Source organism: Hibiscus syriacus, unplaced genomic scaffold, assembly GCF_006381635.1.
Source record: "Hibiscus syriacus cultivar Baekdansim isolate YM2019G1 unplaced genomic scaffold, ASM638163v2 tig00111008_pilon, whole genome shotgun sequence".
Taxonomy (NCBI): domain Eukaryota; kingdom Viridiplantae; phylum Streptophyta; class Magnoliopsida; order Malvales; family Malvaceae; genus Hibiscus; species Hibiscus syriacus.
In genome coordinates, this window is record NW_024062951.1 from 358702 (window position 1) to 375494 (window position 16793).

Here is a 16793-nt window from a genome sequence, read left to right on the forward strand (position 1 = left end):
TATAAACTTCAATGATCATTATATATATTAATTATTTTATCTACAGTTAACACCTATAGTAAGTATCAATATTCGGTCTATGAAAATTTTAATTTTTTATTAGTGTACAAATTAAGTTACATCAGTGGTTAAAGAGATGATTATTATTTTTAGAGATCTCAAGTTCAAAAATCAGAGACTATAAGACTGCTTGAAATTTTATTGTCAAATAATCGAGAGACTTTAAAACAAATATTATTTTATAATGACTTGATCCAAAAAGATTCAAGTCCCAAACCTAAATAATTTATATTTGAATTTGATCCAAACCAAAATAATATAATACAAATTTGTTCCAACTTGTTTTCTGTATATATATATATATATTAGTTACTGAGATCCCAAAGTGGCTGATCACATGACCATTTATACAGTTGAAGAGGCATGGAAAACCCAAGTATACTGTAATGGAATTCATACACTTCGCTATAAATATTACTCAGGAACAAACTGTACTAGTGGCCATAAATTGGTTATAAATATTATAATACATACAGGAGTCAATAATAAGATGATAATGATGAACACTTTCTGGCATCATCCCCTCTAACCTTTCAACACTCAGTTAGGGTAAGGTAACCTGCAACAAACAAGCATTCCAACATGAACTCGGACAAAGCTATGGCATAAATCACTACAACAAAATGAGTTTTTCGTGTCGTTATGAACAGGGATTTAAATAGCGGTCCGCTATATAAGGGCAACGGTACAGTCCGAAATTGTTATTATACAACCGCGATACCCACAGTGATCACAATAATATCCATTATATTCGCAATCGCGATAAACGCAATACAATAAAAAAACGCTACCGTATCCAAAATTTAAATCCCTGACTATGAACGGTGATAAGTTAAGTTTTACCCCAATCTGAGAGAAATGTCAGAGCTAAAGCTTCTCCATGCATGGCCGGCGGTCTCTGATGGTTGGCCTTGCTCAGCCACATGAGGTGAATTCTCCATCTAACAAAAATCAACTTTTTGCCGTCAAATGAAATGAAAGCATGCAAGAAACTAAAGTTTTTGCCCCAGATGATATACACTCACTTTCTCTTTCAATTGCTGGTTTTCTTCCATCAGTTCTACTCCCTTCATATTCAACAATGGAACAAGTAATTTATCATTTGACCAAGAAAGAGAGACAAAATATTGGGAATAAAATAAAGTAGATGGATCTTTATATATATAAATAGCATAATGTCAAAAAAATGTCCCTTTGTTTAAATAGTAATTTTAGTCTCTATTCTTTTTTAAGTATCTAGATCCTCAATTTTTATTTTTGGATAAAAAGATTCTTATGGAGATGAAAATAATTACTCAACAAATAGTTAATGCTCTAAAATAAGATATTTTTATCCTAAAATGAAATGTTAGGGGCCAAAATCTTCAAAAAAAAAAAAGGAGTCAAAGTAACTATTTATCAAACATTAGGGACCTTTTTATCATAAAATTAAATATTGAGAGTCAAAATGCACAAAAAAATATGAGTCAAAGATACAGTTTAATCAACATAAGATCATTTTTTTAAAAATGATATTTTTTAACATTATGCCTGCATAAATATAATACTTATATATATATATAGAATCAACTATTGCAAGGTAGCTATTTTATTACCTTCATTTTGAGGGTGTTGATTTCTTTGAAGAATCGTTCATCCTTTGTTTGCGTGACTCGGTTAAGGCCTCCTTCAAGTAATTTCTCTAGCTCTTTTAATTCTTCTAAATCTAACCCTTGGAGCTCCTCTCCTCTCAGCCGTCTATCAAACAAAGGATGGCACAACATCACATGCATGGCATGAGCTCATACATTGTAATGATAAAAAAAATACTCTAACAAGAGACGGTCAATCCCTAACTATAACATTCAGATTTACCTTAGTTCTCGTGTCTTTTCTGCTATTTCCTTGCTCAACATGGCACATTTTCTGCTTTGAAGCTTAAACAAGAAGAAAAAGGGAGCAGGTTAATGGTTTTCATCTTCCATTGAAATGGAATGTGTTCAAGTTGCATTTTTTTCAAGGTCTTAAGTTCTTAGTCAATCAACTTTTAATAAAGTATTACATATACAACAAAAATATCTATGCTATTTGGACACAAAATTGAGTGATATTCATGAGTATGTATTTTGAATGACGAATTTTGATGAATTTGATTCGCAGAAATGAAAATGATAGAAAATGTATTAAAACAAGTTATATGTGTATTGGTTTTGTTTATTGTGTTATTATGGATTATATATTTATTTGTTTTGTTTAGAGGGATGAGACACTAGACTCCTTAATACGATTAAGAGTTTGAATCTTGACGTTATGAATGTAAAAAATTAAGTTGAAAGGGTTGCCCCATATTAGACATTTGCAATACTTAATTTAGATTAGTCGATTAATAGATCGAATATCAGTAATAAACCATATATATATATATATGAATTAAGATACGTTATTATGTTTTACTAATATAAAAACATACAAGCAATTACTATATTAATAAAAACAAAAACATACAAAACTATTACTTTTATCAATTGATAAATAAAATTTTCTTTTTGATGTTGGAATTTTTAATGGTCATTCAGCAAATACTCATTTTACAATAACATAAACAATAAAAAGAAAAGAAAATATGGAAATCTTTATTAACAAACTTTGTTCTAAACTTTCAATTTAAGTTGTAAAGTTGGAAATAGAATTGGATGAAAACTAGTATAAAGGCAAAATAATGCATAAGGATCTAACCTTTTAAGAGTTGTTCAAATAAGGACACAATCTTTTAAATAGTCAAATAAAAGCCTAATATTTTCTAATTTGTCCAAATAAGGGCATGACCTTTCTAAATAGTCAAATAAAGACCTCACATTTCAAATATGCTCAAATAGAGATTTAACATATTTTACAACAATATTTTTTTGTCTTTAATCGACTTAAATAACCATTAATTTAGGACAAACTACATATTTCGTCACCTACCTGTTCCTACATTTATGTTTTGGTTACTCAACTATTTTTTTCAAAAGTATATCTAACGTTATTTTTCTTTTCTGTTTTGGTCATATGTCGTTAGGTTGGACTGATGACTTAGGAAATGGTGATGTGACATGGTATAAAAATAGTTTTAGTCCTCAAAACTTAGACATTCTATCAAATTGGTCATAATTTGAGATAATTTAATAAATCTTTAATATTTAAAAATTCCATCAATTTGGTCCAACATAAAATCCCTCTCCCAAATCTTGATCCTCCCCAACACCCATTCCCCAATGTGGAATGTCATTACCCAATTTCCAACAGTTGCCATCGTCTCTCCATGTTGACTACACACCCCTCGTCAACCCCTTACAACATTGTTCATGCCCTACAACCACCAAACTCAATATTGTTTTGTTCATTTTGTATCATTTTGATAATTAATCTTTAAAATTTAGTCAATTTATTGTTTTTTAGACATTAAACTTGATGGAACATTAAAAAACTTGTAACAGTTCTAATCTGTCAGCATGTCTAACAATGTATATGTACTTCAAAATGCACAACAAAATTATTAAAAAATCAAAATTGTTCATTTAAAATAGAAGTTATACAGCCCAATGAATATAAAATGGATTATCATGTGAGTTGTCATATCATTAAATTTAATTAAATTAGAGATTATTTGAGCAGATTAAAAAATGTTAGGCCCTTGTTTAAAAATATTAGAAAATGTTAGACACCTCATTCGATTAAGGTAAAGGCTAGACCCTTATTTGAGTAGATTTAAAAATGTTAGATCCATATTTTATCATTTAGAAAGCTTAAGTCCTAATGTGAGCAAATCTTAATAAGTTAGGTCTTTACATTAGCAATTAACCCGTAAAATTAATCTTTCAACTCTATTGGATGAAGACTGAGGTAAGAAAACTAATATTAAAAAAATAGTTTTAGATGATTATGATTTATTATTTGTGATAATTAGTTTGAAGAGTTTGTGAATTGATAGGTAGCAAAATGAAAAAAAAGAAATGTATTTTATTTTTTTATTACAACTTATAAGCTTAAATCATAGACATGAATAAAATTTATTTTAAAATTATCAATTTAATATACAAATACATATGAATATATATATATATATATATATATATATATAAATTTGTGTGCTAACACTCCCCAACCTTCACTGTGTCTCACCATTCGTGTGTTTTTTATTATATATATATATATATATATATATATATCAGATATGATTACTTCATGAGAAATGAAAATTAAAGCAATACGGCAAGAAATTCGAAGTTAAGAAAGTCAACTTTGTTGGCTTCATGTAACATAGACGTAGGTTGGGACGAACGTATAATTTTATGTTAAGAGGATAAATTTATAAAATTTTAAGAGACAAAAATATATTATAAATGGTAAATATCTAAAATATATAAAGATTTAAAATTTTAGTCCACTCACCCCATTCAGTCTATCCTTGAATACATGCTTAAATGCTTTGATTATTTTATGTATTAATAGAAAATTTTAATTGTTATATAAATATCAAAATAATATATAATATAAAGAAAAATTGGGGTAAATTTAAACGTATAAGAAAAAATTCTCTAATAAGAAACATCTTCAAATTAAGAAGAAAAAAGATCCTCTCCTTGTCACAATTGTATGTTTGGATGTATACCCATACCCATACACACACATATATATATATATATATATATATATAACTATAGGATTGAAAATTAAAACAAAGGTGAAATATCCGGAATAAAGAAAAACAAGAAAAAAAGGATAAAAAGATGTTCAAAGTTCTAACCTGCAGCTCAAGGGATGGAATTGGATCCAATGTGTCAATCCTTTCTGACTGCAGATTTCTCCTTTCAATCACCTGCCTCGTACTTGGGATATTTGACATATATTTGCAAGCAAAAATTATAGGGAGCAATTTCTCAGTATTTGTAACTCATTCTATTATACCCTAAGTATGTATTGCAAAGATAGGGTTCCATGCCAAGGACTTGAGAAGTAAAAGAACAAGAAGCAAAACAAGAGAACCTCCATAGACAAAGCTCGAGAAACATTCTTAAAACACACAGAAATCCATAATGAGTAATTGCTTAGTTTATGTAGAGGCTAACACTCATTGTTTATATGAGAGCTACTAATTCTTGTGGTGAAATATATGTAGTTTATATATGCATAATAGCAAAGATATGCTCGTTGTCCAGCTAAATTTGATCATTTTTTTATTATGTAGATGCTATGCTTAGGGTTAAATAAATATCAAATACTTAAATCAATGGTTTACATTGTGAAATCAAAAGCATGATCACTTTCAAATCAGAAACTTTTTTGAGTACTCCAACTATTTCTCCACAGTTTTGGAGTACTATGTTTCGAAAGACCTCCAAAACTAAACCTTCTTCTTCTTTGTACAAGTCTACTATGTTCCATATTTTATGAGCTAGGAAGATATTGACAATGGTTTACATTGTGAAATCAAAAGCATGATCACTTTCAAATCAGAAACTTTTTTGAGTACTCCACCTATTTCTCCACAGTTTTGGAGTACTATGTTTCGAAAGACCTCCAAAACTAAACCTTCTTCTTCTTTGTACAAGTCTACTATGTTCCATATTTTATGAGCTAGGAAGATATTGACAATGGTTTACATTGTGAAATCAAAAGCATGATCACTTTCAAATCAGAAACTTTTTTGAGTACTCCACCTATTTCTCCACAGTTTTGGAGTACTATGTTTCGAAAGACCTCCAAAACTAAACCTTCTTCTTCTTTGTACAAGTCTACTATGTTCCATATTTTATGAGCTTGGAAGATATTGACAATGGGATTTCATGCTGCAGAACAAAATAAAATTACCTTCAAATTAGAAAATAAAATATCAGACTTTCACGTAAAAGATATCATCTTCCATCTTAAGAATCTCTTGGGATTCAAGTTACAGTGTTACTACATATGTTTTTGTTAAAGGAAGAAACATTTTTAATATAAATATATAAGAATCAAGTACATTTATTATGGATTACAGTTTTCTTGATTCTAAAGATCTTCATTCAATGCAATAAAAATTTCCCCTCTCACGCTCTATAATCTACAAGCATCAGCAAGCATTGTTTCCTATATAAAAAGCAGGCCGAGCGATAGAGCAAGAATCAAAGCACAAAAGCACGATGAACCATGGTACTAAGTTACGGTTGTGGTTACAAATATTGTGTATGTTACGACGTGATTTATTTCTTAAAAATAATTATATTTTTATGTTGTAGATCTGATTTACGGTGTTGCAATAACCTTGAAAAATGTTACGAAGCGGTCACGTTACTATCGCAATTTTATACTACAAATACGAGAGGAAAATGGATGAAGAAAGAGCAATTTTACCTGGTGCTGGAGTACTCGAAGAGCTTGCCGGTGTTTGAAAACACTAAAAGAGCTATCTCGGCGTCGCAGAGAGTGGAAAGCTCGAGAGCTTTCTTGAAAAGGCCTCTTCCTCTTGGAGAAAGTCACCTGCCTCGCCGCTATGTTGTCGATCTTCTTGATCTGGATTTTCTGCCTCGTCATCGTCCAATTTATTCAAACCTTTCATACAAAATCAAACCAAAGTAATATTACCAGAAAGGGTGTTCAAAGAAGATTAAAATGTAATCAAAACACAAAAATCCAATCGGAAAGCTAATCAGAAATGAAAACTCACCAAGGTGATTTATTTTATTAACAAGAAATCAAACTAGGGGAAGAAACCCAGAAACGAGAAAAATTATTCTCACAACAGATCGAGCAAAATACAAGGAAAGAAGCAAGTTCGAGAACTGAAAAAACATTTCTGGATATGGGAAAATGCGTAGAAAAGGAATCAATGATATAAAAATCAAAGAGATTAATCGCTTTAGAGTTTTTCTTTCCAAATTAAGAAAAGCAAAAGAAAACAGAAAACCCTAGATGGGGAATAGAAACTAGCTAGAAAGGATAAACATAGAGTAGCCAAAGGAGGAAAAAAGAACATGAAAAACCTACCAAGCCAAGCTCATTTAGCAAGGAAAATAGAAGCAAGAACAAGTGGAGGGATTGAACAGAATTTTTTTTTCTGGTTTTTCACATAACATATCTGCTTTTTATGAGTGGTGACACTTCACAAAGGACCAGGCACAAAGTCACCAATTGTTTTGAGAGAGAGAATTTGGAAGGAAAAGAAAAAGAAAGAAGTAAAGATGTGGAAAGATTCCTTTTATGTACCAAACAAGGAGTGAGGGACTAACCTGCAAAACAAAAATTACGTAGTTTTGGAGATAGAAAAAGAAATAAACTTAGATTTCAATTGCCTTGTTTTGGGTGAATTCTATAAGTAGTCCTTGTATATGTTGTTGGTGAATTTAGCTCATTCATTATAATTATCTGTCGTTTCTAACCCATCTATTTTTCGGAACGTGCATCCTTACGTAACTTTTTTACGTAACTTTTTTTTGACAATTTGGAGTGATATTTAGGTATTATCTGTTTAAATTTTTTTTTTAGTTATTAACAATATGTATATACCTTACAGATGTAATTATTTAAATTCGATTTTTCTATAGAGAGCAATATTTTCTTTATCATTAAAACCACTTAATAGAAGCTTTTTGCATTATTTTTTTTGAAAAAATCTAAATCTAATTATAATCCTATCTAGAGGGGAAAGGGGATTCAAGGGGAGGAATGTGATTGCTCTTGGTGAGTCAATAACCCATAACCTAAAAGAATATAAAGGAAAAAAGATAAACAACTTGACTAACCAATCAAATATATTTATTCTTCTTACATGACCTTTTAAATATATATTGATATATGTGTGTATTTATGAATTTATATTTTTATATAGTTGGACAATTTTTATATATTAATAAATAAAATATATAAGATTTATTCAATCATAAAAGAATATATACACACACAACGTCATTACATGTTTAAAAAGTAAATCACGCCAAATTAAAATTAAAGGAAAAATAGTCTTAGAATTGAAAATATATATTTTGAAGGCCTAATTAATAATTTAACCCTTGAAGTATATCATTTTTTCACTTTGCATTCTAATTTTTTTTCCCGGATTACCTCTTAAACTATCATTTTCATAATAATTTATCTTAAAATGAATAAGTGACCAATAAAAATGAGGCACATTAATATTAGATGTCGATAATTTTTAGGGTTAATAAGACAAAAATGAAAGGTGTATGGTGAAAAAATGGGGAATAGTTTGAGGACTAAATTGCAAGTCAAGTCGTTTGCAAAAAGTTGAGAAATTATAAATGGTCATATTATATTAAAAAGAGTAAATTCGTAAAACAAATATAGTTTAAGGGCCTCCTATAAATTAGACCTCTGAGGGTGGAGGTTTGGGTATTCCGTGCATATAGACCATGCTGAATGGTGGTCAGAAAATTATGACTCCTTTCTACCCTCGTACCCGTTTACTTCTTCGAGGCTCCAACAAATTTTAATTTTGTATTGATTTTACGACTAAATCTTAAAATATTTTAGTTTTAATAGTAAATTTTGCTTTTCGCTCAAATATAAATACTGAATCGTTAATTCATTGATAATAAGGTGATGTTGTGGTTTAGTATTGACGTAGAAGCTAAAATTTATTAATTTTTTTTATTTCAATTCGCCATTATCTTTACAAAAAATTAGGGATTTTATTCATTTTTAACCATCGTCGTTAACCAAAACCATCGTTCTCTGGGTTTTTTTCTAGGGATTTTAGAAGTCTGGAATGTGTCTTGATTTTGAAATGTTGGTTGTGCCTTGTGTATATTTCAGGCATTTACATTGTAATGGGTCCTCATTAGGGCTGTAAATGAGACGAGACAGATCGCGAGCTACTCGAGATCGATTGGGTCAAGACTCGATAAATACTTGGATCGAATGAACTCGACTCGAATTATTAAAGAGCCGAAACGAGCTACTTGATACTCGACTCGAAAAGCTCGTGAGCAGCTCGAAAATATAATATATTAAGATTTTATTTCTTTTAAAATAAATTATTAATAATATTAACATTTATGTGCTGATTTTTTTTAAAATACAGTAAGGTTTTCATGTATTTAAGGTTTATGTTCGAGTTTGAGTTTGAGGCTTCAATCTAGTTAAGTTTAAGAATTTTTTTATTTTATTTTGAGCCTTTTCGAGCTGCTCACGATCTTTGGTTTAGGATTTTGAGTTCGAGTCGAGTTTAAAAATTTTAAGCTCACGAGTTTTCGAGTCGAGTCGAGCTCAACAATACTTGACTCGACTCGTTTACACCCCTAGTCCTCATCACCTTATGCGTTCTTTCTCCCCTTTTTTTTTGAAGGATTTTTTTTAATGGGGCATGAGGTGATCATGTATTTTCTTTCTCACTTCAATAATAAACAACCTTTGTTGAGTAAAAGAAAAAAAAAAGCACTTTACGACATTTTTATGATCATCCTAAGCACCGATGAACTCATCTAGTTGTCCCATATCACTTTATCGATTTAAATATCGCTAAAATTTCTTTTAAACTAATGAAATTAAATATCACTGTATTTTTTCGAGTTAAATGGTTTCAGAATTTTCTTACTATATTAATAACACACACCCTTCAAACGCCGCGACTTAAACCTTGGATCTCTAAAGAGATCAACATTTTGTTTTATCATTAAGGTCATTTAATAGGTTCAGTTCAGTCATATTTACCTTGCTTCTTAACGTTTTATGGATATCATGTTTTTATTTATTTTATATTTTTTAATTTTAATTATTTTATATATTTATGGTTTTTATTTTAGACATGTTGTAATTTTAGTATTTTATTATATTTTTCAATTATTTTTAATAAAGTGAATCATATGTTAATTGCGTACCTAAATGTGATGATTTTTGTGTTTGGACTTATGACACAAATGTAGTTGAGACCAAATCAGATCCAAGATGAAAGGATTTTATTGAATAACTAACTATTTGATTTTAATATAACAAATTATTAAATTATTAAAAAAATATATTCTTAAATAAATGATCAAATGGTTTAATAATGGTAAAAAATAGTTTTTAAGTTATTTTGGCTCGACTTATAATCTTAAAACATCTTTAAAGTGTCAAAAATATTTAAAATATTCAAAATTTGACCTCCAATTTTGAAACCACCTTTCTAATATTGAAATCAAGTTTTCTAAAATGCATTTTAGTATTGATATAGGGGTTTTAGTTTAAAATTTGAGTAGTGAGCTTGGATACGCTATGAGTAGGGTGAATTAACCTTTGAAAATTGATTGTGAAAGCAATTGGAAGATATAATTGTGAAAGCAATTAGGGTGAACTTTTTTTTTTTTTTAAATCATATTCAACTTTTAAAACATTTACACAAAGTACGAAAATATAACAATTTGATAAAAGTGGAACTCTTTGTTTGAAATCAAATACATAAACCCACATATTACAACTTGACAACCTTTACAAAAATCATAATCTTTACATGCCCACAAAGTCATCATCCTTGTACTTTGGTACTATGCTAAGATTCCTTCAATGATATTGTTGTCGTTCCACCGTGATTCTTGAAACTTGTAATTTACGCACGAAAACAATTCGAACATTGAGCTAACAAAGCTCGGAAGCACACATTTACTATACTATATTTCATGAGGTTTATAAGCATAAGCATGCAGATCAGGTATGAGCATAAAGACATCGAGCATAATGATATCAAGCATAATATAAGTATTCCTTAACTAGTCGTCAAGACTCAAGCATTTTCTCTAGCCTAGAGAGTATCATAAGTCATGCCATTTTAATTTTATGAATATCATAACTATTAACATTAGTTCGTACTCTATTCAAGAGTGTTATCATTCATTTATTAATCCAAGATTCTATGTTTTATGCTTATAGTCATTTTGCTAATAACAAGCTATCTAATGTCTCTTAACGTCAGATAATAGTCATTTATAATACATGATTTATCTAACCTTATGTACTAAAATCAACAATGATATACGATATCATAATGACAATACATAAATCAAGTACGAGGTTCGAGTCACACATGTATCAAACACTCATCCATAACATACAAGTAGGCATTATGGTGTAGTCTGGAATTACACGTGCATCACATGACTCACACCTTTTAGTCTATTGACATATGTATTTTAGATGAGATTGAGGCCATATTTGTATCAGGAACTTACATCAAATGACTCCACATGATATCACATTGGTTGAGACTTAAGTCACATCCATATCATGAACATACATACGGTTGGTCTACTCCTCTAAAATATATGGACGGCATTAATTATAAAAACGTATTTAAGGCAAAATATAAAATATTATTATCAAATTTTGTTTACTTTACGAGTCATATGTTCGTAACTTTTTTAATAGACATGTTCATAACCCTGACACATAATTAATTTATGTAAGGGTTATTTTTGGGTAGATGTATAGTTTTTGTGGTGTACAAAACTCAAAACGAATGAGAAGTGAGTATCAAACTGTTAAAAAGTCATTGAAACTTTCTCAAACAAGTCAATATTTGTCAGTAAAAAAAATAATTCCATCCACATCTATTTCGATTTACTTTTTTAATTTATTCTTTATATAATGATTTGTTTACATCGATTAATTCAGTTAAATTAATAAAATATTGTAGTTGAAATTTCGTTAAGAAATATCGATATCAATTTAGTCAAATGAAGTTAATTTTATAATGATCAGTAAAATGATTAGTAATTGAAATTAATCTTAACAAAATTATCCGTAGTTACTAATAACTTTATTTTAAATTTTTTATATTTTTAGGATCAAACTAAAAAATATTAAAAGTATAATAATTATAATAAAATTAATAATAAGACATTCAAAATAATTTTTGAGAATTAGATTCATTTAAAATTGATTTCTTAAAATACTTATTTTAGTTCCTCCACTTTTTTATATTTTAATTTTAAAATAAAAATATATATATGAAACGAAATCATCCCTATTTGCTCATTACTTTGTTGATCTTTATATCTCATTTTACTAAATAATTTCTCATTATCTTCGATTCCACAATATTTTGAATCATTAATATCTCCTAATTATTCAATTAATTCACTGATTATCCATTCAATCAGCGTATCAGAAACATAATAAAATATAGATTTATAAGAATTTTATACTCGATATATATATATATATATATATTATTTTAACGTATCTAAGAATAACTTTGAAGCTCAATTAAATTTAAAAACGTATTCAACAAAAACATGTTAGTTAAATAATGACAAAATCAAAAGACGAGACAAAACTTATTGACACTATTGTTCATTATTATTATTATTGGAAAAAATATTATATTATCTTATTTCTAGGATTTAATGAAATTTTTTATTAAAAAAAGAAAAAAATAATTATTTGAAGTAAATGATAAGTTTGAAAGACACATAAATTTTTTTATAGTCATAAGAATTAATTTTTCAAAAAACAGAAAATAAAAATGATTAATTAATTAAATTTTATTTTTTTCCACCAAACAAAACACACTTACTTTCTTAATATTTCGTGGTATTTTTACTCAAAAATACCATGACAGAAATTAATTATTCGTAAGACACTATTTTAAAACATTTTACCGATCTAACATTTATATAAGAAAAAGGGTAAAAACGGTGCTTCTCCGAAAAATACTAGATCGGTAAAATTTTCTCTACTCCTTTCAGTGCAAACAGAACCTGAAATGACAATGATACCCATACACGAAGATTCATATCCCATCTAAACCAAACGAAATCATTCTTTGCTTTATCCGGAGCAACTGTCTTGTTTTGTCCATGCACAAAATGCACCTGCCATTTTTCTCTGCTCGTTTCCATTATTGCCAAACAGAGAGTTTCCTCCATTAAAAAAGAAGGAATTCTTTGACGGAGAGAAGGATTGGGGGGTAATGGACGGCAATTCTGCGGAGGCTGAACGGTGGCTGTCCATAGCTGAGAAACTGTTGGTGGCGCGTGATTTGCACGGGACCCGAACCTTCGCCATCCGAGCCCGTGAATCGGCCCCTATCCTTGCCGACCAAATACTTGCGGTGACGGACACTCTCTTAACGGCGCAATCTAATCCTCATGATTGGTACGGGATCCTCCAACTCGTTCCTTTAACTCAGTCCATGGAAGTCGTGGCGAGTCAGTACAGGAAACTCGCCCTTCTTTTGAATCCTGGGAGGAACAGGCTTTCTTTCGCAGATCAGGCGTTTCGATTCGTTTCTGAAGCTTGGAATGTGTTGTCCAACCCTTCTAAGAAGGCCATTTACGATAACGAGTTGAGGTTCCTTCAGTTTGGTCAGGTGAGTCAACTCGATCAACAACAACAACCAATCTTCAGCCACAGCAGCTACCGCAAACGCAGACTCTGTTCATGCAGCCGCCTCCTGCGCCGAAGGAAACCCAATCGCTGTTCATGCAAACTCCACAGAAAGAAACGACGACGCAAGTTACTCAACAGCTTTTCACGAGAAGAAGCCCTAGAAGTACTGATAGAGATGGGCATGGTGCTTTAGAAGGAGAAGGGCAGTTGGGTCTAAATAACAAGCCGCCGGAGCCGATATGGAGGAGGCAGATGAATCAGATTGGTTTAGCTGGGACGGGTCAGGTTAATCAGTCAGGATCAGTCGGTTCCAGCCAGATTAGTCAGGTCGAGCCTATACAGACGAGTCAGTTTAATCGGCCTGAGCCTTTTCGCATGACCCAGGAGAATCAAACAGGAACCGATAACTCGACTCAGTTTAATCTGGCTGAGCCAACTCTGGCGGGTCAAATTAACCAGACAACAACTACTCCTCTTAGGGAGAATAGTCAGACACAGCCAACTAGTGTGACTCAGCCTAGAGAAGCCACTGAGTCAGATGGGTTGACTTTCTGGACAGCTTGTCCATACTGTTACGTTCTCTATGAGTATTTAAAGTTGTACGAGGATTGTACATTGAAGTGTCAGACTAAGAACTGCAGGAGAGCTTTTCATGCGGTTGTGATACCGTCGCCTCCAGTAAATGGAAAGGACACATTTCAGCTGCTGGGGGTTTTTCCCATTAGGATTCTCGAGGGGCGGTAATTTTCCCAGTTGGTCACCTATTTCGACCATGTATACTTGCCCAAATACTGCCAAAAAGTCTGCTCCAAGAGTGTATTATGATGATGATGATGCATATTTAGATCTTTCTGACTCGATTGGGACTTCTGATGACGATGATGATGATTGGCAGAATGAGAAGAGGAAGAAGGTGAAGAATGCCAAAGGGAAAGGGTCTGTGGGGAGAAATGCTAAGAAACCACAGAGTGAGAGAGTGAAGAAGGCGACTAATGAGAAAGCTGATGTTGATCGTAGTGGGAATTTGAGTGGTGTCTCTGCAGTGCCTGATGGTGTGCCAACTGCTGAATCGAGTAAAAGGGGGGTTGTTAATAGTGGGAGGAAGCAGATGGGAAGGGGGCAAAAGAATTTGGGGAAGTTGGATTTGAATGTAAAGTTTAGTAATGAAGTGGAAGAGCCGGTGCCAAGGAGGAATGAGGGGAATCACGCTGGCTATGGGGAGGAGGATAACATTGAAGAGAATGGGTTCTTTGAGGGTCTTGACGAGTTTTTGAGTAGCTTGCCTATACTTCCGGCTGTCGGGGATGATAAAGTTAAGGCTGCTTAGTGAAGTAAGATAACTTTTTTTTTCTTGCAGTAGTTGTAGTTGTTGTAATTAAATGCTTGTAGTATTTAACTATGTTCAGATGCTTAGGGCTCCTTTTATAACCTCTTTGAGGTTGAATCCGACTGTATATTTTGTAGCAGCATGTTTTGTCAATATTTTGATCGTTTTGTGCTGCTTATATACTCTGAATTAAATTTCCTGTTTGGGAGGATCATTAGAAAGTTTGGTAAAAATCATGACAATTTGTGGATTGAAGATGGAATGTTCTGTCAATCATGATTCTTGCAGTGGCAGGAATAGGCAGTAAGTTTTCTGACTGGTCTCTTTCTCTTTTGTGTTGAAAGAGTTATTAGTCATGATAATTGCTTGCTCCCCTCTTTTATTAAAAGGAAAAGAAAAAAGCTGAGGCTTAGATTTAATAAAGTTGGAAATATGCTTTGAAAAAAGTGGAATCGAGCTATTTAAGTTTGATACTCTTGCTTTTGAGAAGATTTTAATTACAGGGATTAAGATTCAATGGCTATGGAACCTCTATGAATTTAGTTGCCAATTCTTTTGCGTTTGCAAATCTGCCCCCTTTGGTCTAAGAGTGAGTTTCGAAGGTTATGGGGCCTCTATTGTTTTAGTGACAGATGCTCTTCTCTTTATTTGCTCCATAAATAAGTCCTAAACACAGATTTATTGAGTCGCGAATTCCTTAAATACACCCTTTAACTTCAAGTGGAGGAATCCGAATTGATGTTGTCAGACTCTGGTTTGAAGTACACAATTTCATATTCTAGTTGCAGATGCTGCTCAAACTTGCTGGTATGCTAATCCTCTAGTCATTAGCTGCTTATACCAATTTCGAGAGACATTTCTTCTTATAGACTCAAAATCCATTTACCAACAACAACAACAAAACCCAATTCCCATATGCAATGGGGTAAAGGGAAGGTAGAGTAGTAGGCTGCCCCCAACGCCAGGTTGAGAGTAGTTTCCGTGGAAGACCTCCGGCAGTCAGTAAATTAAAAATATAGATAAAATGCAATGCATGTATAAATAAATACATAAATACATAGTTGAACAGTATTCATATGCAGTCATTAATATCATTAATATCATATGCGCGTTTGTAATAGGCAGTAATATCATATGTGCGTTTGTAACATTGTGCTAAATCTCCAGAAATCTATTCTTCGGAAGATCCTTTGTACATTGCTTGATAAACTTCTTGCCCTTATGCAGAGACTTAAAATCTGTTTTTCCCATTGTTTTTATTTTTTGATAGCTGGTAACTGCTTTGGTATAAAATATTTTAATCAAATATCAGCATTCCTGTCACCATTCACCAAGCAAGCGTAGCCTTTTGATAATTGAATTGCTGTTCTCTTTTTCAGTTTCATTGTCTTTTAACACATCGTTTTTTTAAATTGCAATAGCTAACTTGTTGGTCAGATGTTAAAGAGCCCAACAAGTCATTCATCCTAATCATTAGTTGTAGTTTGTTGCAATATGGATGGCTGCTGATCTTAAATGTTTCTGTTATGTGTGCTGTAAGTTTATGGTTTTCTTTTCTCTGTGGTTGTACTGATAATGCATCGAAAGGTTTCTATTTTTCCTAAAATCTAATTTAGTGAGCAAGATATGCTGTAACGAGTTGCTGGTTGGATAATTTTTTATTGGAACCTGTTTTTGTAATTTGTATGAGGTTTTGGCTTGTTGTAATCGACTCTTAAGGGTGTTGTATGATGCTGGCCTGGGAAGACACATGGCCTTTAATCTAATTGTGAACTAAGCTTTGCTTGTCAAAAACTGGAGGATCCTTTGGTTCTTTGTAGTGGTGAAATGTTGGTGAGTTTTAGATGCTGCGAAGATGTACAATAGCAGTATCGATTGTGGATCGCAGATCACTTGGGATGCCATATAACAGTTTTCTTTCCTGCCTACCACACCAAACAATTGAAGAGTGTAACAACTTATTGCTGTCTTATTCAAGGGCAAAAAGGTACGTATCCATGAACTTGATAAAAGACAGTATCTCCTATAATTTGTTTTACTAAGCATCTCCCATCTATTTAGAAGTGTACCATGAGTATTTGGT

The 16793-nt window shown here is 31.6% G+C and overlaps 2 protein-coding genes and 1 pseudogene across 2 annotated transcripts; 2 read left to right on the top strand and 1 right to left on the bottom strand.

The window, feature by feature from the left end:
* Positions 1-441: 441 nt before the first annotated feature.
* On the bottom strand, positions 442-7242 carry LOC120149823 (annotated as a pseudogene).
* A 5707-nt stretch (positions 7243-12949) lies between these two features.
* Positions 12950-13612, top strand: LOC120149824. The gene has a single exon (XM_039162532.1). The coding sequence runs from the start codon at positions 12965-12967 to the stop codon at positions 13574-13576; it is 612 nt and encodes a 203-aa protein (XP_039018463.1). The 5' UTR covers positions 12950-12964; the 3' UTR covers positions 13577-13612.
* Positions 13613-14033: 421 nt separating this feature from the next.
* On the top strand, positions 14034-14872 carry LOC120149822. The gene has a single exon (XM_039162531.1). The coding sequence runs from the start codon at positions 14066-14068 to the stop codon at positions 14708-14710; it is 645 nt and encodes a 214-aa protein (XP_039018462.1). The 5' UTR covers positions 14034-14065; the 3' UTR covers positions 14711-14872.
* The last annotated feature ends 1921 nt before the right edge of the window (positions 14873-16793 follow it).

Bases quoted from the DNA above. Each gene is read 5' to 3' on its own strand.
- LOC120149824 (XM_039162532.1), top strand. From the start codon at position 12,965: ATGGACGGCAATTCTGCGGAGGCTGAACGGTGGCTGTCCATAGCTGAG.
- LOC120149822 (XM_039162531.1), top strand. From the start codon at position 14,066: ATGGAAAGGACACATTTCAGCTGCTGGGGGTTTTTCCCATTAGGATTC.